We start from the raw sequence: 26,551 nt of genomic DNA, 5'->3' as shown, positions 1-26,551 counted from the left end.
ACCACAAGGCATCACCATCTGCCACAGCACTGCCATGAAAAAAAGACTTCTTCCTTTCCCTACACACGTGTTACAGCCCTCACACCAACACCTTACTGCCATGAATTGTTCTGCTGTGTGAAAATGAGACCACCACTCCTTAACCGGCACAGAATCCCAAGCAGTCTTCACCTCTAAATATTTTCTAAGTCTTCCAAAACGGACTCCTACCCATTATGTTGCCAAGTGGTTATGTTTTCACAAGTAGCACAGATAGCTGTCTACCAGCAGAGGTCCCAGGTACCCCTTCTCAGACAATGACTCTGTATTGGAAGTGATAGAATTTCACAGACTGCTGTTCATTTAGACCCATTTAAAAACTAAAAAACAAGCATCCCAGCAGGTTCTTATTCTAAAAATTACTTTGGTTTGCTGAGCTATTTTACCCTTCCACAGCCTGCAAGCCTCTGTTATGGAAGATGAGCAGATACAACATGCTTCCACTGAAACAGTAGCTGTGCGTTGTGCATGTGAGGAACAAAGCCTTGAAAAACTCAGATTTCCAGCAGAGCACAGTAATTCATAAGTGATCCAGTCCATACAGTAGAACAATAGGTTGGAAAACAGAGCTGGTGACTCAGGGGCACCATCCCTCTGTATACATACCAACGCATCACGGTAGCAGTGGTGTAAACGTACCCACTGCATTCAATGCGTTATTGAGCCTTCCAAGGCACAATGAAAGTAGCAATTTTTACAGGCTTAATGATGGATTTGCACAGAGGGTGAACAAGTACAAAACAGGCAGCCACCCACACTACATGCAGTGTGGTAAGATACAGCGGTTAACACTTAGAAGACTCAAAAGCCCAATGTCCTACAAACAGTCTTCTAAGAGTATCTCAAAACTCTGTGTTTTCCCATTCTCACACATCCACCAGCACTTGTACAGAGTTCTTTGGTTTCCCCGTAGGGAGCTCACAAAATAATCTATCCATCTGCTCTACATTGGAAAGACTGAACACATGAAAGGAATTATCATACAATACCTCACCAACGTAGGTTTATTTTCCGATTGCTGGAACCCCTAAGGCTCTCAAAACACTGAATGCTATCCAAAACATCACAGGAACCTGCAAGTTTCAAGCATAATGTTGGGGAAGAGGGAAGAAGGAGAGGGAAGAAGGAGAGGGAAGAAGGAGAGGGAAGAAGGAGAGGGAAGAAGGAGAGGGAAGAAGGAGAGGGAAGAAGGAGAGGGAAGAAGGAGAGGGAAGAAGGAGAGGGAAGAAGGAGAGGGAAGAAGGAGAGGGAAGAAGGAGAGGGAAGAAGGAGAGGGAAGAAGGAGAGGGAAGAAGGAGAGGGAAGAAGGAGAGGGAAGAAGGAGAGGGAAGAAGGAGAGGGAAGAAGGAGAGGGAAGAAGGAGAGGGAAGAAGGAGAGGGAAGAAGGAGAGGGAAGAAGGAGAGGGAAGAAGGAGAGGGAAGAAGGAGAGGGAAGAAGGAGAGGGAAGAAGGAGAGGGAAGAAGGAGAGGGAAGAAGGAGAGGGAAGAAGGAGAGGGAAGAAGGAGAGGGAAGAAGGAGAGGGAAGAAGGAGAGGGAAGAAGGAGAGGGAAGAAGGGAAAAAAGAAGAAAAATAAAACAAAAAAAAAAAAAAAAAGTAAAAAGAAGAAAAAGGAAACCAAACACACAAACACAGGAGTAGTTGCAGGCATAATCAAGACAGCACATCAGAAAGAGTAACTTCCTTAGTCCACAGTTTCTTTTGATGCATTTACACATACATACATTTTTAGGAGGAGAAAAAAAAAAAAGAAGTAGAGAGATACACAGCTTCATGGAAATGGTTCTGCCCATTGCTGTGCCAGGTAGCTTCAAGTCACAGTCTGCCTGTTCTCTCATGAGCACCAATTCTACACTGCTGTGTTACACAGTCTCAAATGAATAACCCAATTTCTTTCAGCTTCTAGATCCTCTGTCTGTAAAAATGTAGATAGGACAATTGCACTATAGGGGCCTCATTAGGCTTAATTAACACCTGTGTGAGAACTTCAGATAAAAGGATTGCTGTAATTACAGAATCTGAACTGCTTCTTGCATAAGAAACCTTGTACTATCTCTTTCATAATTTGACCTTTTCTTAAGAGTTAGTGCCCTTTTGTTCTTTTATAGGACTCCATTCCCTATAAAAGAGTATTGCCTCCTGCAGTCGCCTCTTAATATTCTGATTTCAAAATGCAGATAAAGCCCAGCCTTTCTTTTCTATTTTGAACAAAAGGGACCCTGGAGTTTCGGGAGGGAGAAGCCGGGGTGTTGGTTTGTTTTGTGGGGTTTTTGTTATGTTTTGTGTTCATTTTAAATGATCATTCCCTTACTTTTCTCCCTTTCACACAAGCTTTACTTTTTTCAGTGTTTTGATGTTTTTTTCATGCGGGCTCTGAAGCTGTCCCCACTGTCCCAGCACAGAGCTCCTGAAAGCGTTTCAGGCACAAGAGTTACCCCCAAGAACACAGGGCAGGGCTGCTCAGGAGGATCTCAGCAGAGGTCACCAGGAAGAAAACTGAAAGTCTCTTTAGGTAAGTTCCATGATCCTTTAACTTCACTGGGGTGGACACAGTTATGAACCGACAACATCCCATCAACTACCAAATGCAGTCAAGAGGCTGGGCCAGATTGCGGTCACATCAGAGGAGCAGAGCCCAGCCAACACCAGCCGCTGCAAAGAAGCCTGACCTCCTCCAGCACACAGATCCACAGATGAGCCTCTCACACATCCAAGCTGAGCGAAGCTCAGCAGTGCCAAGGCACCTTCACTAGCCTCCTTGCTTCATGCTATTGCACTTGAAAATTTTAAATACAGGCTCACTGCCTCCTTCCAGCCTGAGCCCATGAAGTTCTATTGCCTCCAGCAGCCTCTGCACCTGCTCATCAGAGCCCCTCAGCCTGGAAATTAAAGCTGCCAGACCAGTATCTGTGCTGACTGAGAGCCAGGTGAAAACCAGAGCCAGGAGAAAAGGGGAAAGAAGAGCAGTCGCACTCTGATGGGACTTGGCATGCAGGGGCAAAGGCAGGAGCACCTGCTGGAAACAGAGTTCGAGGAAATAGGTTTGGCTATTGTCATGGTCTCCCAAAGAGGTTCAAAAAGCAGGAGCTCTGGAAAAGATGAAGAATTTGCCATTTTAATATGAACCCACAAGCAAAATAAAGGACCGTCTTTCAAGTGTGATCCTGTCGCAGGCCCCAGAATTGCCGCTCACCAGATGCGGGTTCTGCTTGCAGCCCTGCAGCTGAGCTTTCTACACATCTGTAAGCATGTAAAATAAATGTATTCAAGCCTACTCTCTTCCCTTAGCATGCATTAGCCACACATGACCACACTGCCAAAAATATTATTAGCATTGTTTTACAATAACTAATCTCTACCTTCTTCAAGAGTTACAATTAAACAGTATCACTACAATAGTGAATCCTGCTATGAATTTCACTCTATGGCAGTACACCCACAACACCTCAATAGTTTTACACAAATATTAAGTGATTTTACTATAGCAAGATAAATGTTTTCACCTAGCCTCTCACCTTGATTTTGTCCAGCAGCATTCTCTGTTACTGATATTGTTTGAGCAGTATGTCTTTGAAATAAGGAGTAAAGATTAATGTTTCTAAACAACAACCTCTACATTTTTTCCAAATACCTCCTGCAAATGCAACAGAAGATAGCTGCTTTCCCCTCCCACACCCATTCAGCTCCTTTTTACTCCACCTCAGCTGGGCAGCTTGAGAACTGTGGTAAAATATGTAGATCAGACAGATGGTATTTTCTGCTCTTTTATCAGTCCTGCTGCTCAATAGTTTCAAAAAGCCATGATGATTCATTATTTGAATAGTCTCAGATGGATCCTGGGTTCCACTACAATTTCATCTCATCCACTGTGTAAGTGGAATTATTTTACTTACAGGAAGTACCAGATCCTTCAACCAGGGCGGAAAGAGGATTATAACAAGTTCTTAGCTTTTAAATTTCTCCTCCAAAAAGCACAACACCACAACCCCCCCCCCGTTTTATTTCAACAGATCCGCAGTTCAGCTCTCCTCTGCACTTCCCAACTGGAACAGTAGGGTACAGACAACTTACCCCTCCTTTACGGTCCTCCTTACACTATCCATCCTCGCCCTATGGCATGCTCATAGCTTTTCGTTCCTCCCCACAACCAGAACTTCTCTCTTCCCACAATTATATATCACCAATATTTCTTTAATATATAAATAAATAACCAAATAAACTACATTTCTAATGTATACATATATACATGAGGAGATGTTTTCCTCGTTGTATATTGAATACTCTTTATCTGACTTTCATTACTCTTCCTTTTATGAACAGAGGTATTAAGACAAGAAGCAAGGTTAAAATACCAAAAATATCATTATTTGATTAAAAAACAAAGGAAAGAGTTAAAAAATTAAGTTTCACTGAAATATTACTCTTTGATGACTGTTTTACTACAATCTCTGTTAATCAGTGTTCAAATTGCAATTTAGGCACTGGTCATTTCTAAGCAAGTTGTTCCTTAGTGACAGAGGATATGCAAATATCTTCTATCATGTTATTTACTAGAAGCTACACTTTTCAACACATATCTTCTTCCAAGCAATAAGCTCCTGTCAAGTTAGTGTTCCATCAAATCTGCCAATTGCAACTCATTTGGTGCTACAGGACAAGCCGACACATCACATAAAGGTCAAGTGGAAAAATGTCCCTTCCACTACATCAGTGTCATAAATTGGTAAAGGTCACTCCATCCAATAATTGCTATTACAGAAAATAACTTTGTTGTAATCTACATGATAGAGGAAAAAAAAGAAGGCAGTTCAAATCCTTCAATTTTTCCACGACAAACTAACATTACTGTCATTTTCTTGTAGCCTATACAGTCTAATGAGAACAGCTTAACCTACAGGCTCTATAGGTTTCACAAGTACATCTACTGCAATACACAAAGTTACACGAGGACAACTTCTCTGTAAAAACATGAAAATTAAAATGTCGACATTTAATTACATTAACACCTTACAACTCTGAAGCTCCAAGCATGATAGTAGCTCAATGGGCTTTAGAATCTTTAATTGAAACTCCAAAAACTGTTGGTTTGGGTTTATGTTGTTTTTTCTTCTGTGTTGTTTTTTGTTTTTTGTTTTTTTCTCTTTTTTTAGTTCCCTATTCCTGTATAATTCATTCTCTCTTATAAAAACTTTTTTTCTGCTTCTCCAGAAACTATCACTCTACCATTTGGAACACCACAGCATGCTGTGAAATGTAAAATTAATGTATACAAATACAGAAGTTAGCATTAAGCCGCTTCAAAGCTGGAGCCGAAATCCTAAGGCTAAGTGAGCAACTACCTAACTTACAGACCCGTGACCCTCATCACCCGAGGAAACCTGGTTTGTGTTGCACAATGATGGAAGAGGAGAGGGAAGATATTCAGGTTCACCTCATCTCACTACAGTAATCCAAAAGCAGTTCTTATACAACTCAGTGTACTCTCAGTTTCCATTATTAATGAAAGATTAAAAATTGAACACTAGCACATAAGATTCAGATCTTGTATCATCAAAACAAGTTTGGAAGAAATTCTGCAGTTATTTGGAAGTGCAGCAGAAATAGTTTAAAAGCAAAAAAAGCCAAAGATCTTTCTCAGCATAGTGTGCAATCAATGCTCTGATTGTAAGCACTGGGCTTCTGGACTTGCAGATGAATATAACCAAGAACTGTATGCACCCTAAGCAAGCTTTAGATTAAATCAAGAAGAAATAACTTTTGTTTCTTTAACAAAAAGTTAACAAGAGACAGCTGTGATTCTGTCTCTAAGATACAGAATCAACATTAACTACCCAAATATCTCCAGAATAAGGCTAATGGAAATTTTAACCACCAACATTAATAACAGAGCCAGGCCAACCTGTCAATAAGTACTGTAAGAGATACTGTACAGGTATTTGAAGCCACATACTACTCTTTCAAAGCATTATTGCTCCATTAAAAAAAGATCTGGCACAGCATAGTAACACAGAGCTCCTTTCATAGGTTTTCCTTTCCACAGGGAAGGGGAGGCTGGAAGGCGGCCAAGGGATGGGGTGGCATTCTTCACAGACCTCTTCACTGCCACTTCAGCTGCCACATGCAAGAATGGGAGTGACATTTGTTTTACCCCCTGGCACATTTCCTAAGTGTGACAAATTCAACTAGTTATTCAAAGATACTCAATAACAACACTATCAAGAACTTAGAAAGCCATAATGTAATTGTAGGTTTCTTCAGTGACAAGGACTACAAACAATGGCAGCCTTGCAATGTTAGGTTGCAAACAGCTGCAGTGAAGCACATCCAGAAGAAGACAAAATTAGTCTCAAATATCTTTGTTTTCTAGCTGTTTGGTAAAGGACAGAAAAGATAATTTTAAAGTCTTTTACTTTTATGTTAACAAAGCACTGTGTTTGACTAATGCCCCTTGAGATATGGATGCTTTAAATGTAACTGCGTTAACGCAATACAATATATTCCCCCCATTCTAGAGAATGTTATTTATGTCTACTTGAAAACTTCATCAAATAAATGTATTACTGTGTAAATAAAATTTGCTCTTGGCCAGCTGTCTCCTACCTGAAGAAGTGAAAGCTTAAAAATCCATACTTGATAATCAAAATATAAAAAATGTGATATCCACTGAAGTCAGTGGGATCTTCAAGTGTGCAGGTTATTTGCAGGCTGGAGTGAGTATATGAGCCTAAATTGGGGAAGAAAAGCATTTGATTTTTTTTTAAAATAAAGGAATACAAAGAAAAATTTACAGGTAATACCTTAAACCTTTCCAAGCACAATGCAGCAGCATGTAAGTACATACAACATAAGATAGGCATATTACACCAGCAAACGAAACAAAAACAGTCTTGAAGTGACAAGAATTGCCAGGTTAGATCAGATGCGGGTCCATCCAGCACAGGATGCTGCCTGCAGCAGTGCTGACTGGATGTTTCAACATTTCAAAGGATGGAGAGAAAGTCCTGGAGGGGCAGCCTGCCAAGCCTCTGGAACGCTGCACATGTTTTGGTGCTGGGAAATCAAAAGGAAGGTGCAATCATGTATAATAATGTATCAAATACATGAAAGAGTATAATAAAAAAATGCAAAGTATTTGCATAAAGTTTTAAAGAAAGTAAAAGTCTGAATGTTATTCTTTCAGAAAACTCTTACAGAATATTTTTCTCTGTATAACTACCTTGTCTCCTACATTATAACCCTGTTAATGAGCTTCACTGATGATCAAAAGCCTTTTTTATTTTTTTTATTAGCTTCTACAGAGTTTTTCCCTGAGACTGCTAAATTTGCACTAGCATCATTCTAATTTATATTCACCTTCTACTTCCACTGTTATTAGACAAAAGAATTAACATAAAACTCCCAAAAAGTTTGAAATAAAATCGTTTGTAAGTAGCAAAACCATATCTTCTCCAATTGAGACATTCATGGTCATTGCATCCAGTTTCACAAATCTTCCTTTGAGAACTCAACAAACCATCATTTGTACTAACCCGACTCTCTAAATTACTTATTTTCTGATAAAAGGATCAAGATATTTAGCGATTAAGATATTCTCTAGCACTACAGCTTCTTCTCTCCTAGCTTGGCTTTATTTCCATCACATATAAACAAGTCTTTGGCTTATTTACCTAAATCCACCAACAATGAGCCCTAGCTGTGAAATGAGTACAGATTTTCTCAAATTCTGGCAAAAAGGACTGAAAGGGGATTAAAAGCTTTTTGGCAGCTGGCCACGAAGCTCTCATCAGGGCAGGGTGTGACGCTCCCCCAATGTGGTTAGAGCAAGGCATGATTCCAGCTGAACCCCAGACCTGCAGGCTGCCAGCACGCCTGACATCACCTCAGGACTAAGGACACAATCAGACCACCAGCAGCTTTGGCTCCAGGCAGGGACTTGGAACAGAAGAACAAAAGATATGTGTGAGCCTCACAAGCCTGGTCAGCAGAGATGCCCCACAATAGGTTAACATGGGTGCTCCGCTCCCAGTATCAAAGGTAGCCTGGGAATTTCCTGGAGATACTGGGGGAAGAAAAGTGACTGCATGGGATTTATAGAAACAGAGAAGGAGGAGGGAAAGAAAAGAGCAGTGATGCAAATCATTAAGAAGGTGCAAATGTTGCCAGCTGCAGTAGAAGGTATGGCAGAAAACACAAAAGACAGTGATTGCAGGCGGTGAGCAGAGAGGTTTCAAGGAATGTGATCTGAGGTGAGAAGTTAGGCTGGGAAATAAAAGAAAGCAGAAAGAAAGCTAGAAGAAAAGTAGAGTATTTGAGGCTAAACATTTCATGCATGCTCCATCTCTTGGCAAAACAAGAGAACAAAAATTACACAGTTCAAAGTAAATATGTGCTGAAGAAAAAAAAACAACACGCACACAAAAAAACCACCACAACCAACAAACACAAAACACCACACACAAAAACAATCCCACTGTTCTTCTAAAATGGGAAGCTCTGACAAGCCCAAGGACAAAAGGTATAGGTAAAGAGCAAGCCAGAAGCCACTGCTCTCTTGCTCCTAGGACAAACCAGGACAGTGAAGGGGTAACTTTAAACCAGGCTCTTCCCACTACACCTTCCTGCCAGAATTATTCTCCTCCAATCGCACACAGAAGTCTGAAGCCTCAAGAAGGGGCAGGGAATTTGGTTAGGAGCTGAGGATGGCCTTGCAGAATCTGACTCAAACCATTCACAGCCAGCAGAAAAACAACACAGAAACACACAGCATCATCATCCAAATAATTTTTACTAGCTTCCAGATGGCACAGATTGAAACCACCACCATCTAATTCTGATGCAAGCAGATGCATTGTGTGAGGCTGCCTTCCATACTAAAGAGCACAGTGGCTTGACCTCCAGCTCCTTTCATACACACACCACTGTTCCTCAGGCTCCTGGGGCACTGCTGCAAATAAAGGAATGCAGGAAAACATCGCCTGAGAAGAAAAGGTCAATAGTTTTCCAGTCTGGTGAAAATTAACTCATTGAAATAAGGGGACAAGGAAGATGCACCTTGACACCATGCACCCATCTTAACTTCAAGATTACAAGGAGAGAGCAGAGTGACTGCTTTGCACCAGCTTTGTGCCTTCAGCCCAGAGGACAGTTTTGCAACACAGCAGCACATTGATAGTATCCACTACCACCTTCAGGGCATCACAATGAGCAGGTGAGGAGTAAATTCAAGCCCTCCTCACCAGGTGACAGGCAGAAACAGCAGCAGCACAGGCTAACAATGTCTGCTGGGTGAATAAATACATAAGAAGGGCACAGGATAGAAAGAAGACACAAAAGACACTTGCCAACCACCTTCCTAAAACACAAAGTGGAGGAAAGAGAAGTTACTTCTAGGAAATATCCTAATGTTGTAAGATGAGGGCATGGGAACAGAGAACATAAAAGCAGGAGACACGGGAAAGCAAGCTTCTTGCCTTACAATCACTAAAATTCCTCATATCTTCTTGTGCATGGAGGATGCATTCTTCTTCCTGCACAAATTCCATGCCTGATAGCCTGGAAATCTTAATTTATAAAAACAGCACCTGCTGGGGCCGAATTTGCACAACAGGAACCCTGACAACTCCCCATGGCCAAAGTTAAAGCAGCAAAGAAAAGCCATTTGTTAGCCCTTTTGCTAGAAAGGAACCCCAAGCAGTGTATTTCTCAACGATACAATTGAAAAACCCCCAAAGACAAATCCACCCAGGAACAGCAGTTCTGACAGATCTGTATTTCCCACTGGGGCTACCCTGGTAATTAACACTCCATTTTCACTATGGTCATTCCCACAGACTTCAGTAGCAAGCAGTTGCCTATGCTTAGAAGCAGCTGAGCAATAAGGAATAGGCTGTTTAAATATCGATTGGAAAGCAAGCATGGCAAGAGCATTACCTGCACAAAGGACACGCACAGGCAGTATGTCACTGAAGACATCATAATTCTGCTAAACACATCTGCTAAACACAAATCTGTTGCTTCTCAAACAGGTACCTGAGGCCAAAATAGCCTCCTCACTAATAGGATGAAGCAGGACAGTCATGAATTTTGTGAGAGTTGGCAGTGATGAAATACTCATTCAACTTTTTGACCTTACTCTGAGCTGCCAATAAGAACATTCTCTGACTAGAAATATGCATTGCCACAGCTTCATCCTAACCTTCAAAAGAAATCCGCAGCAGTCAGTTAATCTTAGCTGAGCAGAATATTAACATCAAGGAAGATCCAGCCTCTCTATATCTCTCTTCTGCAAGTTGGTTTGGGCTGTTGCTTTAAAACCCTTTACATGGAAAGGGCAACTGGTATTTTTCATGACCTTTAGCTGGCCCTGGTATCTTCTGTCTACTCGCTTGGAAGCTGAGATGATAGGTTTGTGCGCTGTACATCACTTCAAAAAAGACCTCCAACTGTCAAGAGTCAATTGGCCTGCAGATGAAAATTGGAAAAAAAAAAAAAAAGCTAGTATTTCACACTGTTTTCTTGATTTTTCCAAAGGTTATCCAGTTTACTTTGGTATAGGTAACCTTTCTGGTTGCCTACCAGTGCTCTGTAAATGCTTTCTTTTCTTTCCCAAGGGTACTTCAAGAAATTCTGTGCCACAGGTAACAGTAATATTTCTTTTGGGTAGGCATTGGAGATAGTAGGTATTTGGTAATTTTAGGCAGACATACAGTGTATCTTTGTACTGGATGGGGAAAAGAAACTAAGATCATATAAAAATGTATAAAAAGTCACTCCTTAGAACTAACAGGCATTAACTACACATACCTGAACTACCAACCATCCAAACAACAGTCCTTTAGATCTTCCTACAGACAAAGAAATATGAACCCCACAGGCATCTGGCTTACATGAAAGAAACTTAAAAACCCATCTATTTTGGCTATGAACACCCCAGCTTCTAAGATCCCTCCTTCAGCAGCGGGGAAGATACACAAACCACTGACCTGCCTGCATCTGCTACAGAAAGAAGTGACTTTGGCAAGCACAGAGAAGGCCAAGCAGCATGCTGAACTCTCGAGCAGGGAAGTGGGAACGCAAAAGTTCACTTTTCTAATAGAAATACAGTAAATACTGCTGCTTAGGGAAGGGAGAGCCAGGAAAGCTTTCAGAAGCAACGAGTGTAAGTTTCTCTGAAGGACAAATTTGCCATCTCTCCTAACTTCTGAAATAATAATTAATTTTGTAGGCAACCGTTCAGTTCTTTATTAGTTGCTCTTAACAGCACTCACTCTGAACAACAACTAGAGGCACTTAGCAAGGAAGTTTCTATTAAACAATTATACCCTATGCAATTAAAGCGGCAAAGAAAGGGTTTCTAGACAAATTAAAGCAGGCACACCATGCAAGGCAGAGTTGGCCTCTAACTCCAGAGAGACAGGAGACACAATGCTGTTGCTTGCATACAAAGGAGGCCAGGAAATGTGGCTGGCACCACTAATATTAATAGCATAGTCCCTATAGAAGCATACATATACAAGAAACCTCTCGCCACAGGCTTGTTGAAGTCAAAGTCCAAGTTTGCATCCTTAAAGCTACAAGCCATGGGATGCTTGTCCAGCAGAACCAGCCCTGCTGCATAACCCTTCGCATGACTCCAGCCCTTACATGTCCTATGCCTCCTGTAGCCATCACATAACTGAGCTCCAACTTAGATAGGAACAGAATTCTTTTTTTTCCCTCATCTGAGTTACAGTAGCATTTTTTCTGACAGTTTGAACAAGCAAAAAAAAAAAAAAACAACCACACCCTTTGTTTCACATTTGTTGACAAAACAAATAATTTTTTCCTGCATTGAACAAATAAGTGAGACACAAGAGAAGAGAGTAAGTCAAATACAGCTCAGCTGCTTTGCTGCCCACACTGTTTCCAAGTAACTCCCATCTGTTTACGCTGGGGAGACATTAGCTGTTCACACACAGACATGCAGCCTTGCCTTCTCCTTGCCTGATTTAAAAGGAAACAGCTTCTTTCCTTCTTCCCCCCGCCCCAAGAATAATGGCAATGAAATAGATTTGCTGATCATGTGAGGCTGCCCCTAAATATTCAGATTGAATGAGTTAGTCAATACACAAGCAGAGCCCAAGTATTTTGAAAGCAGAAGACGGGAAGAGACAAAACACCTCTTGTATACAAAACAGGCAGGTTCAACCAACAAGCAAAGTGGCATATAGATGAAAAAAATGAAGATATTTGATAATAGTACAAATAGGGGGAATGAAGATTATTTGTTCCTCTGTCAGATTTCTCTCCTTCTTATTTGGAACTGCATGATTGTTTTTGAAAGTGTCCAAAAGAAGAAATGTAAGGGTCATTTAAATGAAATAACACCATCCTGTGTATTCCTTGTTACAAGTCCTGGGAGTTACACTGGATGAAAAGCATCCAAGACAGGAAATATAAAACAGCACAAAACTCAGAAGACTTATCTACAGGGAGAGATGAACAGACTTGTGATTGAAGAATAACTAATATCAGAAAGCTACTCCAGCAGCAGTGCTTCTGCAGGCACGGTGCTCTGAAACAGAATTAAATTTTAATTCTGAATAATTCTACTTCAGAAATTTTTTTTCCCCAAAGTATTTCTCATTCTTTCTTCTTCTCACCATATTCAATGTTTCTTAACCTTGGAAGACCTTATCATTTTACACAACATTATGAATTTTTTTTTTTTTTTAATGCTAGTACATCTTGACTCTTCTAACCCTACATTCCGCAAAACAGGTGACAAAGCATAACTAGAATCTGTTTGTTCAGAACTCCTCACTGTTTTCATTCTTGCTATTAGCTAGATGACACCAGAATAACCAGCTGTTAAGGCCTCCCTGTGACTAGGGTGATGTCAGCTCTTGCTCACAAGTATTTTCTCCAGCAAGAGAAGGTCACGATTAAAATATTTCAAACCAACACCTCTGCACATCAATATGAATTGGTGTTTGGTTTTAATTGCTGCTGCGCACTTAAAAGAGCTGAGCTTTTCTGGTTTATTACTTTTGTTTGTTCTTTGAAAGGACAGGACAGCAGATTCTTTATGAAATTGGGCAAAACGCGACATTCAGCCTATGAATATAGAAGATAATTCTCATACACACTTGGAGGAGGTCAGGATCAGTGTAGCACCCTTAAGTCACCAGAGCTTAAACCTGTAAACATAAGACCTCCATAGAATTAAAAATGTGCTATTGAGCTTTCTGCTTCCAGTTCAGCAGTCTGACTCTCGCTCAGATTAAGGATTGAGAAATTGTTCCCCTTGAATGGTATTTGATAGGTGAGGATTTTTCAGCAATAAACCCCACTGGTAGGCTTTGCACTACATTATAGTGTAAAGCGAGGACCTTTTCTCTCTTTATTTCTATATGGTCATCACTAAAAGAGTGATTTAATTTCAGCTGACTGCTACTGAGAAAGTTCTTGCTGTTACTCAGGATTCAGACTGAAAAGCACACAGCTTCAACTCAGAGCAGAGCAGCAGCCAGAAGTCATTCCACTTTAACACCAGAGTATTTGGCAGCACTAGGAGTCACCCATGCCCTTGAGACTGAGCAGGTGATGGTCAAAACAGAAAAAGAAAGAAAAAAAACTATTTAGTAAAACATTTGAATGTCATTTTGGGGGCAGAACCACAGCCTCGGCTATTTGAGCTCTAACAAATAGAAAAGCACATACATCACGGTTTCTGTAGGCTTGATCCAATGCAGTCTTAATGCTCCACAAATTTTCTTTGCTTCTACAAAATCCAATTGTGCTGACGGTTTCCTACAACCCACCTTCATCCCACCCCTTCCTGAAGCCTACCTGGGATATCTCATAATATAGACCTCATTTAGAGATGCACATAAATTGACACCTGCATCGAGTGCTGATCTATACATACAGTTCTTCACTCAACCTCTAGATTTAAAGTGAATGCTAAACAATGCTTCCTGGCTAGAGAATTTCCTCTCCTCCCGTAATCATAAGAGATGTTCAAATGCTGCCATCTCCTCCAGTGCATACATGTTCACAGACATATAGCTCTCACCTAGGACCACCCCCCACCTCTTTTCTAACAAGGGTCTTGATGCTCAAATCTACCACAAGTTTGCTGAATGCCAGGTCCAACCAAAACACAACCAAACAGCTCAATGCAGTACCATAGCCAACAGCGACTGAGGAGACTGTGAATTGGCAGACCAGTAGTTTGTATCGTTATTCAGAAGAAATCAAACGTGGTTTATGCTGTACCACAAGAGCCTCTGCCATTTCTCTCCATTATTTTATTCCATCAGCAATGATTTCATATCCTACTCCACAAGCTGCCATAAGTTGCACAAATGAAACGGCTGTGGTGAGCAGACAACAAAGCAATTTTTTTCCCTAAGATTTGATGTAATGGAGAGGGGAATGCATGCAGGGACTTAACACACAGTTGAAGTGCACAGGGACTGTACACATGATGTGGAAGATAAGAGATGCACAGTGGTAATAGCAGTATGGTCAGCTGAAAGAAATGCTGCCTTTTCAGAAAAGATTATCATTCTTAAAGCTCTCAGCTGCTTCACCTGAGACTAAAGGTTTCTGCAATTCGTCTACTCAAAGTGTTCACGTTGCCTCTTTCCTAACTGTTACATTTTCATGACCTTTCCAAAATGATTCAGAATAAAGCCAATTAAGAGTGAAGGACAGAAAAGGGCAGTGGCTGGGCAGGCACGCAGTCTCACAGCTGAAACAGGAGAGAACTCTCAGAAGAGCAATCCGTTCCAGAAAGCAAGCAGCTCCTCCACCTGATGAGGGTGACAGTCCTTTCTGTATCTCTGTCTGCCATATTATCTACATTGTCCCTGTAAATTTACACTGTATTTCATAAGCCCTCATTATATTCATTTTAATGGGGATTTAAAAAAAAAAAAAAAACAAACACTTTTTCCTATCCATCACATTGCTAAATGACATACTGTTTGGGAATACACCCTCAGTGGATAACACTGTATGTACTTATATTTAAGAAAGTTGCTTTGCGGTTTTCTGAAAAAAATAATTACCTATTAGTTAAATTCTTATCACAAACCATAAATACAGGAAAACCACACATGAAGAGAGGAAAGTTTCATTGGTGAAATATGAAAATACTAGACCGCCAGTAACATGAGAGGATTTCATATGCATTTGGCGATGAGAATAATGCACTTAGAGGTTGTATTGTTTGGGGATGGCAGGTCTTTTAAACATAGGTTTTCCTTTATAACTATTAAATCTGTTGGGATTAAAAAGAATTAATCCAAAACCAGATAAAGCATAATTCAGTTCAAGAATTAGACTGATGTTCACACCCTTACTCATATGCCTTTTTCTGTTGCCACAACTCATTTCAAATTATGTACAATTCTCGAAGTGACAGATCGTCAGTGTGACTGCATGGCTGATCTTCACCCTGTAAAGAAAACTAAAACTTAAACAGACGCACACTGAGCGCTACCACCTCTTCCATCTGTGCTTTCCAAAGAATCCCACAGCCTGAAGGATGTACTCTTCATCTACAGGTGTTTTTTATTTTTTTTCAGAATTAAGTGGTCTTAATTCTACAGAGCTACTTTATCTTAAAAAAAAAAACACAAACAAACAAACAAACAAAAACAAACAAACAAAAAATTTCCAAGACGTCTGCTAGTCAAAACCAAAACTGAAATAGCTTCCCTGGCACTTGATACACCTGAGAACTTCGTGTACAACTCCAAAACAAACAGTTTAATAATAATAATTCATCCAGAAGTCTCTAAAAAAAAACCAAACAACTCTTTAATTCCAGCAGCATTTCTTTTGTTGCTATTGGCATGCACAACAAGAAATTCCAAACTACTTTCTACTGAATTTCCAGTTTTCTAATACATAATGACAATTTATTTTTCATAAAAATAAACCTTTTCTAGTTGAAAATTTTAGTTATCTATGCATTCTCTTGCTTATGCAGATGTAATGAATCAGGTAGATCTTATAACTTGCTTATTATCAATTGCTATTCCAAGACAGTCAGAATTGTTTCCGCTTCTGAACTACTTACTCCAGATTCACCTGTTAGCTCATAGAAATATATATCTATTTTTTTTTTTTTCATTTGAAGAACACATTGTATATGCATATATTAATTCTACTTCACTTTGCCTGCTGCATTTAAGCAGTAACAGAAAAAGAGCTGCACTAGCTCATCTTTGTTATCCTCTTTTGGACCTGATGACTACAGATGACCACATCATTTTTGAGATGCAGCGACCAGAACTGTATGCACAGAGTATAATAGTGGCAAAACAGAACTTCAGTTTTGTCCCATTACTCTACCAACATGACCAGTTTTTGATATTTTGCAGTAGTTGTAATCTGACATTTTTAGAGAAGCAACTGTCATATTTTCACCGTGAAGTCTCAAGGGTAAGCACTGAGCCTACCCTTTTGTAACACAAAGCTAGAACTAGTTTTTCTCCCCCACATACATCACAATACCACATCATACACAACATTGCTTACAATGCATTTTACCATGACACCATGAAATAGGTAGCACAAGGCTTGTCCTGCTAACTGGTTAGCTAAGGCAAGTTAGCAGGAATAAGTTAAGTTAGAATAACATTACTTACTTCAATGCACACCAGCCCTTCCTCAAACTGGTGTGTCCAAAAACTTATCTAATTATGGTTAGACTCCTAAAGACATTGCCCCTAGCAACAAACCTTGTCTGGAAATCATAATGGCCCTGCAAAATACCACCCCAAGAAATCAGTTCACTTAACTCTAGAGAGTGAACACCTGTGTCTACAAATCTAGACTCTCTTTACCTGACTAATTCACAACACAACAGGAAGAAAATTAATAAAAACTTTCCCACATCATCTTTTGCACAATTTAAATCCTAAATCTAAGAAAAGGAAGTTACAAAACCCATCTGTTCAAGAATGCTTATTAAGTAGACAAGTTATGTTGTTATGCATATCAAATTCAAGCCTCTGCCTCCTGTGTGCTTTCACTTAGCATGTCTCACACATACTGGCTTTTCTGGACACATCAGTTGGTACCTCCTTACAACATGCCTTTGGAAAGTTTGTTCAGGTAGAGGTAGAAACTGAAAACAAGACTATCTGAAATTTAGATTCTGTAATTCTAGATCTTAGGTCAGCTGCACCTATTCCAAGTTTAGGGTTAGGCATCAAGACAGCATGGAAATATTTCAGATAAGCACATAATGGAAAAAAAAAAATCTAATAGAGACACACCCATTTATAAGCAGGTCTTCTTGTTGAGGCCATTATCCCAGGTTCCTTAGTTTGCAACACTATTCCTGACACTTGGGTGCAATGCAACAGATGCTTTGTATGGCACCACAGCACATACAAATCCGGCCTGGTTTTGCTCTTTATCCCCGCTGATACAGTTCCTCAAGAAGTTGAATGAATCCTGGACAGCTTCTACCAACTCAAATATTACAGTCTGTCCTCCAAGATGCTACTTTAGTGAAATGTCACTAGCAGGGAGACATACAGAGGCACTCTAGAACGCCAGAAGCGTGGATAAATTAACAGTCACAAGTAAATCAGATTAATAGTACATTCTGTAATTGAAGAGGCTGTACATCTTTTTTTTTCATTTGGTCCCACTACCATGTCTGAATTATGCCTCTGATACACAGCACATCATTTTGCTTTTCATTCAATTCTGCCTTACATTAAAGTAAATCAAATCGATGAGTTGGACTGGTTTTTCATGCTTTAAAAAAAAATCTTAGTGAGTAGGGAGATGTCCAAATCACTTCCCACTCCTCAAATCAAAATCTACCAGGAATCCTGACTAGTATTAGACTGGCAAGATGGTATCAATAGCAGACATTTAAAACTCATGTTACCTGGCATCAGTTTGAAAGCTCCCACTGTCAACATTTCCTTCAGTCTTGGTAACATTTTGTCCAAAGCACATTACTGTATGAGTACTAAGAATTTGAAATTTCTCCTCTTCACCTTTTTGATTAACGCTCATCGTTATAACCCTGTCCCTGTCCCAAGAGGACTAAAGACATCCATAAACCAGCACTTTTTACTACTTTTACCTTCCATGGGGTGAAGATAAGAAAGGAACACACAAAAGCTTGCATACGCTGAGCGCGGGGAAGCATCAGAGAGGGCAGACATGCCTACAGTACTATGGACATACCCAGCGTGGGCAGTTGGGTCTGGGCATGCGGACAGGAGGGAAATCTCAAGAGAAAGGAGAAGTTAATTGACTTGCGGCAATCCCACTTTGCAGAGGAGTTCAACAAGCAATGGAAGGTCTGCAGAGATCTTCAATAAAAGCATCCTATTAAGGAATTCGACCAGACACCACCCAGCAATCAGCAAGGAGTGTTATCAGTTCCCCGCAGAGGATTCACATTGGAAGTCTTTCATATTTGCTTTCAAATAATAGTCACAGTCATTTGGCATACATTTTAATTCCAGATTACACAGAAGTTGCATTATCATGCCATCTAGAAGTTTCTGTCCATGTTCAGTCATCTATTAAGCAGACAATAATTAAAAAGAGCAGGTGCATCCCCCAGCCCCTTAAAATATTTATACAGTAAGGATAAGACAACAGCAACACAGTTTCCAGTTGTTGGCTGAATTAATAGTCATCCAGTGGTCACATTGCAAATACAGACAATTTTCTTATCTGGAGTTAATATTTCTAAAAAGTAAAGGAAATTAAGTCTGTCCTGAATATAAAATTGGGTTGCATGATTTTGCAAGTGCAAAGCAAGCAGATGGGCTGGGTAGCAGGAGAGCCATGTCACTCACTCAGTGGGTACTGTCCAGATAGCACATCAACACTTCTCCCGAGTTACACCCATCAGAACTCTATGCTTCAAACTGCAAATCAGCAAGCAAGCTCTTAAATTATCCATAACTGCTTTTTTTTATTCAGATTTTTCATTGCTTGTTTGTTTGTAAAAGACTAGCCAGGCTGTCTGGGAACAGCTTGGCTGCATCATGGACTGAGAAATAGAGCCCAGCTACCAGAGGAGGGGTAGCCCGCAGTGTCAGTTTTAGACAGCAGATGGCCGGGAGTATAGAAAGCTTCCAAGCACACTGTATGCCAAAACTTCAACAATTTTCTTTTTGTCAAGCAGCTTCCAGAAACACAAGATGTAGCTGAACCTCTTCACGCTGGCCAAGATTTAAATAAATAAGAGAGCATAGTAGAATCCCACAAAATACTACCGCTTCCTAAAAATATTTAGGCTGCACAGTCGAAGTGAGACACGGCATGACTACAGCAGCTTCTCTTCAATGTTGGCTAAGGAATTAAAGATGCAGAAAACATGACTGGATTTTCAATGTGTGGGCATAAGCAGACCCACAGCAAGACCCTGATGTACTTCAAAGACATCCTCTGATGTGATGGAAACTGAAAAACAGAGCCAAAATGAGGGTTCACACCAAAAAGTCTTTCAAGAAGTTGATGAAGTTGCATGTGCTACATATGTAATACATGGGAGGAGAAAGTACCAGAAACGTCTACCAGGCCTCCCTCAAGCAAACATTGGCTATTACTATATTCTGTTAGTGTTGAAAAAAAAGTTTAAGAGTTTTCCAGCTGTCTACCTGACAGTAAGATATGGAATTTCAGACCTTTAAATTGTGCCTGGCTCAACTCCTGTCCCAAGTTTGTGATTTAAAAACAAAACAAAACAAAAAAACACAAACAAACAAACAAACAAGGGAAGAAAACCAACTACCACAAACAACAGCATGACATAGGCTGCCCAAAAGGAAACAGCAATGTTGTTAGTGCTACTACTACTACTATTAGACAGAAGCCAGCACCAAGCATTTGAATGAGCGCATCTTGGTCTACAGTTTCAGCTAGCACCAAACAATAAATAGACACAGACAAAAAGTCTTATCTTTTCATTTCAGACTGGTGTCGTAAGCAGAGAAACCCAGACAAGGTGGAAGAGTTGCAAGGCTTCTGCTGCTTCTGCTTTGTTGCAAGGAAAATTAAGTCCAATTTATTCTTCACATAAGCACTTGCTTTCCTTAACCACCCAAACCCTTTTGTGGAGGTTATTTGAATTTGTCAGAGAAAGACGGGATAAACAAGATCCATGCAAAGAAGATTTGGGTTTGAGAATTTGTATAAGCCCTTCTCCCTCATCCTCTTAATAGCTTTACTGGAAAGTTATAGAAATGAAAAATGAAACCTGAGAAGACTTACCCACAGATTTCAGGAAGCTTCTGCAAGCTTCTGACCACATAAGGCTCTGACAGTACAGCACAACAGAAAGACCCTATTTGTCCCATCCATTCCAAACTCGTTTCCAACTCAATGGCCTGCAACTGCAAGTTACAAACTCCCAGTTAAGTCTCCAGCGTCCCAAAAGCTCTGCTCTGCCCCATCACCTTTTATTGACTCAGTAGCTTCAGCTATTGAGCTTCACTCAACATACAGCTGGGTTTAGGGATTTTAACTCTACACGTACACAATATCCCAAAACAAGTACAATCCAAAGTAACATGTTCATTGAGAGTTATTTCCAGATACAGCTTCTCCCTCAAATTCACTGTCATTCCTCAGAAAGAAGGTGACTTGCATTCATTTCTGTGTCCTGTTATAACAGTCATCTGTCAAGCAAGCATTTTTGTTCAAAAGAATAGAAGTACAGTAAAGCAGGGATTCTATCCAAACCTCATCTGCAAATAGGTTTTCCAGAAAAAAAAAATAAATAAAGCAACAAAAACAAACAAAAAACCACACACCACCATGAACAAAACAACACCACCAACACCCACCTTGGAGACCAAATGGTTTCAAATGTTTAAGAGCTATGACCAGATTAAGAGCTATGACCAGAAATAGCACTTTAAACCAGAAAAAAAACACTTTTTCAGTTTAAACTGCAAAAAGAAAATTTGAAAGATGAAATAACTGTACATCTGGCCAGGAGTTTGAGTTTATTGCATAATTCAGCATGTGTGAGTACCACAGACCTCCCTCTGAATACCATTTAACAAATGACATTTTCAGCTCAGATATTAATCAACACTATATTATTTTCTTTCTCTGCAGTTGTCTTAAAACAAATAGCTGGTTCAAACAAGCAACAGCATCTCTTCTAGTGCACATGTACAGAAGGCTAACAGCTAAAAAGTCTTTCTTTCTCCTTCCTACACTTCTGATTAATGGAAAATGTGTGAAATGAGACTCCTCAGCTCCTACACAGCATAGGGTTCTGTCCTTAATGCCCTGAAGATCCTGAGACATGAAAAGGTCAGTTGGTAGGAAGAGGTCTCAAAGAGCACAAGAAAATAAAAAAAACAGCATAAAAACACTATTTTTCTGCAGAGCACACAATACGCAAGCCTATAGCAGCTCAACAACTCATGTAGCTCAAGCTTTGAGACCTCAGCTAAAATAACTGAAGGCTCACATGATGTTAAGTGTATCTACAGCATGAATTTTCACCGCCAACATAGGATAGGTTTTGCCATGACAAGCATAAATGTTTCTGTATTCTAGCTGCCATATTGGACTGACAAGGAGTTGCTCTGATCTACTCAGTGACCTTCACTTGAGAACCCTAACTCCAAATGTAACCTGATCGCACAGGGAAGTTACTATTCCCTACCAGCTGCAAGCAGTGAATCTGTACACTCACGTTCCTGCATACAGGAATTAAAAACAAACAAACAAACAAAAATCCACCCCAAACAAACACACAAAAAAACCCCAAAAAACAACAACAAAAAACAACAGCAACACACCAAAACACACCACAGTAGTTCTGCAGATAGATTTCTCAGTAACAAGAGGGTGTGTGAACTAGAAGTGGAGTTCAGCGGCACGACTCGGCACTGACACTTACTTACCAATCCGTTTGCCCCTTGCACCAGGTAAGGCTGAGGAGTTCAGGAAGCAAAGAACTGGAAAAGGCTTTCTAAACATTTGGGTAATGGATTTGCGCTAAGCAGAATACACTTGCTTCCACTGCAAGCACAGCTCCCACAAACACAGAAATATGCTGCCTTTTTTTTCCCCTCCTGTAGTGTGTGTACCAGTGTGTTTAACCTTGGAGCCGTCAAGCTCCATCACGAAAAATGAGCCATGACAACAGTCCAAATGATCCTTGGAAAACAGACCAATTTTTACTATATGCTATGCAATGCAAAGCACTGTTATCATATTCCCATGGTACTGTACCTGCTTTGAAAATATACAGTAATGTGGCCATCAAGAGGTGACCACAAGTAAATACAGAAAAAAAGCTACTTCCCAATATTCCATCACCTACAAAACCAGAATAAGCAATAAAATATGTCACATCCTAATGGATCCTATTTAAAATTAAACCAGGACTGAGGAGGAGATTTGTCTCACTGAATATGCATTGGACACAAACATCTTGCAGTGGATGTGCATTTGAAACAACCCACAGCTGCCTCGGTGGCACCTCGCAGCACTGTGCTCACTCAGTGAGCTCCTGCAAATGGGCAGGAACATGGGACAGGAGGGCAGCCTCTGTCCCGAGAGAATAAGAATTCCCCCCCCCGCCCCGCATACATACGGCACTGCCACAACTTAACTAAAAAACTGTAGTTGTTTGAATGACTGATTGAAGCTCCTCTAAAGCAACACACTAACCACACCAGGGCAGGTGTTCAAGAAGGCACAGCGCAGATAAACAAGCAATGGCAAAAGCCATTTGTGCTGTGCTCCACCCAAGCTTGAGGGAAGCAGGAAGATGGAACAAACAGATTCATCTGAAGAAAGGAAAAACTGGGAAGAAACAAGCTGAAGATTTAAAAAGGCATTCACTTCTCTCCTAAACAACAATAGAGGGCTCTCGCTCCAAATATCCCTTAAAAAAAAAAAAAAAGTCATTCACCAGTTCAGGAAAGAAATGCTAATTCATTCGCATGCACTTGGATAACATACACGTTCTCTAACAGACCCAAGCAGCAAGCATGTGTTCTGTGCTTCTGCCAAAGGAAAAAACAAATATATCCTTATTCCTGAACTGTTTGCAGCAAGGTATTTGTCCATGATTTTGTAGTGGGAAAAACTTACCTTTATTTCTGTGTCATTTCCTTGTCTCATTGTCACAACCAAAAACACGGTATATCATTTTCCCTTCTCTGTAGGGGCACCACTTTACTTACACTTCAGTTTCAAAAGCTACTATAAGCCATGGGAGCTTTCAAAAAGCTCCAAAGAACAAGAAAGCAGCAATGTTAGGCAGTTGATGCTTGGTTTTCCTTAAGTTGCCACATTTGCAGTGTCAGACAGCAGAAACTAGTCCTGAGCACTTTGAGGAGTGTTAAGTGCTAACACATCTCCCTCTCACAGAACTGCTGTTAAAAACCAAGCCCTCTCCTGCAAGACTAGATGGCTTTTAAAGAGCTGAGGTCAGAAAGTCTCCTGAGTTCTTGTCTGTGGCTGAACCTGGAGAAGAGCCTCTACCAATGAAGCAATAACATAGTTACACACAATAATGTATTTATTGACAATTTAGTTTTGCACTCAGGGATATAGCCACCCACACACCTGCTCCACCTGCTCTCCTTCCTTTATGTCTTACGTGTTCAGGGCACTCTGCAGCTACTCGCATCACACTAGACCTCCCCTTCCCCTGCAGCACACCCAAATCAGCCAGACCCACGCTACCGCCATACACAGCACTACCGCAATCTCTGGCTCCAAACAGCTCTGCTCTTAACAGAGAACTAGCTCTGTACTCAAAGAAGTCCACCAAACTACAGGGGCAATTTTTTTTTATCATTATAGTTAAAATGTTCTCAGCCCTCCACATACACCATGTCGGTTTCTCCCACTCCCTGATAATCTATTTCCATTTACACCCCACATCACAGCACTGCACATTTAGCAACTCCATTCCCTGCTGGCAATATCTGGCAATAAGATCCGTTTAAAGAAGGCTAATTAGAAATTTCACTTGGACAGAAATTGGCACTGGGCCAATCTGTGGGTTCTTTAGTAAGCTTTCAAACTTCACACCAAGCAAGACTTTGTTCTCCACGAGGAGCAGTGAGGTAGCTCTAAAAGCAAAGGTGGAAAGCTTGACACTGCAAGACAGGATGGAAGGTCACAACTGTGCTTCTTCTTGCAGCAGTGCACCTTCTCCATTTGAGTCTTTCCCTGGAGATATTCTGCTCGTGTTTCAGAGAAAAAAAAAAAAAAACAACACACCACAAAACACAATAAACACCACCACACACAAACATTAAGCCAGTTCATATAGGAGGAAAACAATGAAAATTAATTACAAAAAAACACTGGCTGACAGTTGTATCACAAGAGGAACAAAGACCAGTATGACAAAAAGTGGGTCAAGGACTCAAAAATGAGAAATTGATAAAATTAAGGATCCATGGTCACTTGTGTACAGGGAACATGGCATTTTCTGAAAACATTTGTGTGAAGATAGAGTTCCAGTTTTCAAAGGGATGGAGGAACTCAAGGCAAAGTCTCTCAAGCACCTCAGTATCTAGTCCCATATCAGGACAAATGCTTTCTGCCTGTATATGCCAGACTTAGCACAGAAAACAGCAATCCCACCTGTGGATGCTGCTCTCCACGTTTGTACTGTTGCCACTTCTGCTCTCTGCAAGCTGTGCCCACAACACCTGGTGAAATCACATTTCAGCGAGACCATTTTCCTGAGAGGAATTAATGCAAGACTGCAAACCGGCCTCTGTGCTACCTGCCTGATAACTAAGTGTGGAAACTGAAAAGAATAATTGATAAAATGATGATCAACAGAAAGATGGTCCTGTTTTGAAGATACAAGACTAGCACTCAGGAAAACTACACAGGAGCTTTCTGTGCAAGGTTAGACAAGTCACCATCTTCCACTGTGGTCAATGACTACATGGCACTGCATGCAGATGTCACACCTGATAGCATAAAATATTGCTGTCTGAGTACCTGGCTGCCCAGAGAATCCCAGCTGGAATCTGTGGGAACCACAGGCACTGAGTAAACAGCTGTCGGGAAGTCTCCAACTGAGAACTCAACCCACAGGCACTTAAAGAAGAGCTATGAGTGTTGCATATGTAAAGCACACATATCAATAATGTCTATTTGACAGAGATTAAACCCATGAATATGTACAACATCCTCAGCTCTTCACATACCTAAAGGTTTTCCCCATTGGGAAATGCCACACATAATGTATGACTTGCAACAGTAGCAGACTTTTCTCCTATATATAGGCAGGTCTTTAAGAGGCAAACAAAACCACTCTTGCAAAAGGCTACACATCTACTACTCAGACACTATTAAAACACATTTTCATAATCTTGGGGGACACCTTTGGGAGTAGAGAAACAGAGCCACGGTGCATCTGCAAAGTTTCACACATAAATTTTGAAAGGCAGACCACAAGTCTGACCACTCTCCAACTCCTAAAAGCTGAGAATAAAAAGTAGCAGGAATAAACTACTTTTACCAGCCTTATTCTCTGAAGCAACCACACAGATTTTGCTGAAATGTTTGCAGAGCTTCCCAACCAAAGATCAATCTAGCAGGAAGAATTTAATCTAGAACTTCAAGATTATCAAAATATCAGTATATGAACACAGAGTACTATAAGAAGGAACAATAAGAAACCTGAGATCTGTGTTAATAGATGCTCTAACTATTAATAAGAAGACATACAGAGCTTATCAGAAATGCCAAGGCATTTGAAAAGAAATACAGATATTTGCCAGTAGCTGTATCACCATCATATTCTGTATCTGGTTTTGATTCAACTCAGTGGACATCAAGTTAATCCCACAGGACAATATCATTCACTTTCATAATAGCTACTGACCTCCTTTATGTGTATGAGCCGTGCTGTAGTGTTATGACTAAATGTGGTAAGTAACAAAGCACACTGTCAGCAGCCAGCGCCTGTCCTTTCTCCCTTCAAAGCTTTCATTCATTTCTGCATTTTTTAAAGTCATGCTGCTTCAAAACAGCTGATCCAGATGGTGGATATTCAGATTTCAACCTTTCCACATGGTGATGTGGCTCAAGAAAATAAAAAACTGTTGCTACCTGCTGCTGACCTACTTTTTTCTTTAATTTGTTTCCTGCTATACAACAGAATAAACAATACAGTTCATTGAACTAGTCTTCCACATTTTCTACATAGCAAATATGAAATAAAATTAGTAGATGAAGGAGGGAGAAAATTAAAAAAAAGCAGCATGATTCAGTAGGACGTAGGGGGGAGCATCTCTCACCTCTATCATAGTCATCTTCCTCTATCGCTTTTTCTTGAAGCCTCTGTAGCTGGAAGATTAAGGATTTTATCTACGCAAAGAGAAAAAAAATGAAGTTAATTATTATGAAATTGCTTTTAAACCTATTTAGACTAGGACAATATAAATTTAATGGATTATTACTTCACTGGAATGGCCCAATTTTGAGAGTTAGGCCCAACATTTAAGTGGACAAACTGATATGGAAATCAG

General features: G+C 40.3%; 1 protein-coding gene across 1 annotated transcript in view; it reads right to left on the bottom strand.

The window, feature by feature from the left end:
- The window catches only part of DISC1 (DISC1 scaffold protein), a 204,028-nt gene that overhangs the window by 152,862 nt on the left and 24,615 nt on the right, over window positions 1-26,551 (bottom strand). Inside the window, exon 3 of the mRNA XM_065057750.1 lies at window positions 26,321-26,390. Coding sequence (XP_064913822.1) covers window positions 26,321-26,390 — 70 coding nt within the window. The remainder of the gene's footprint in view (window positions 1-26,320; window positions 26,391-26,551) is intronic.

Source organism: Columba livia, chromosome 3 (genome assembly GCF_036013475.1).
Source record: "Columba livia isolate bColLiv1 breed racing homer chromosome 3, bColLiv1.pat.W.v2, whole genome shotgun sequence".
Classification (NCBI taxonomy): Eukaryota; Metazoa; Chordata; class Aves; order Columbiformes; family Columbidae; genus Columba; species Columba livia.
Note: the sequence above shows the minus strand (reverse complement) of the source record. Positions and strands in the feature narration are given on the sequence as shown.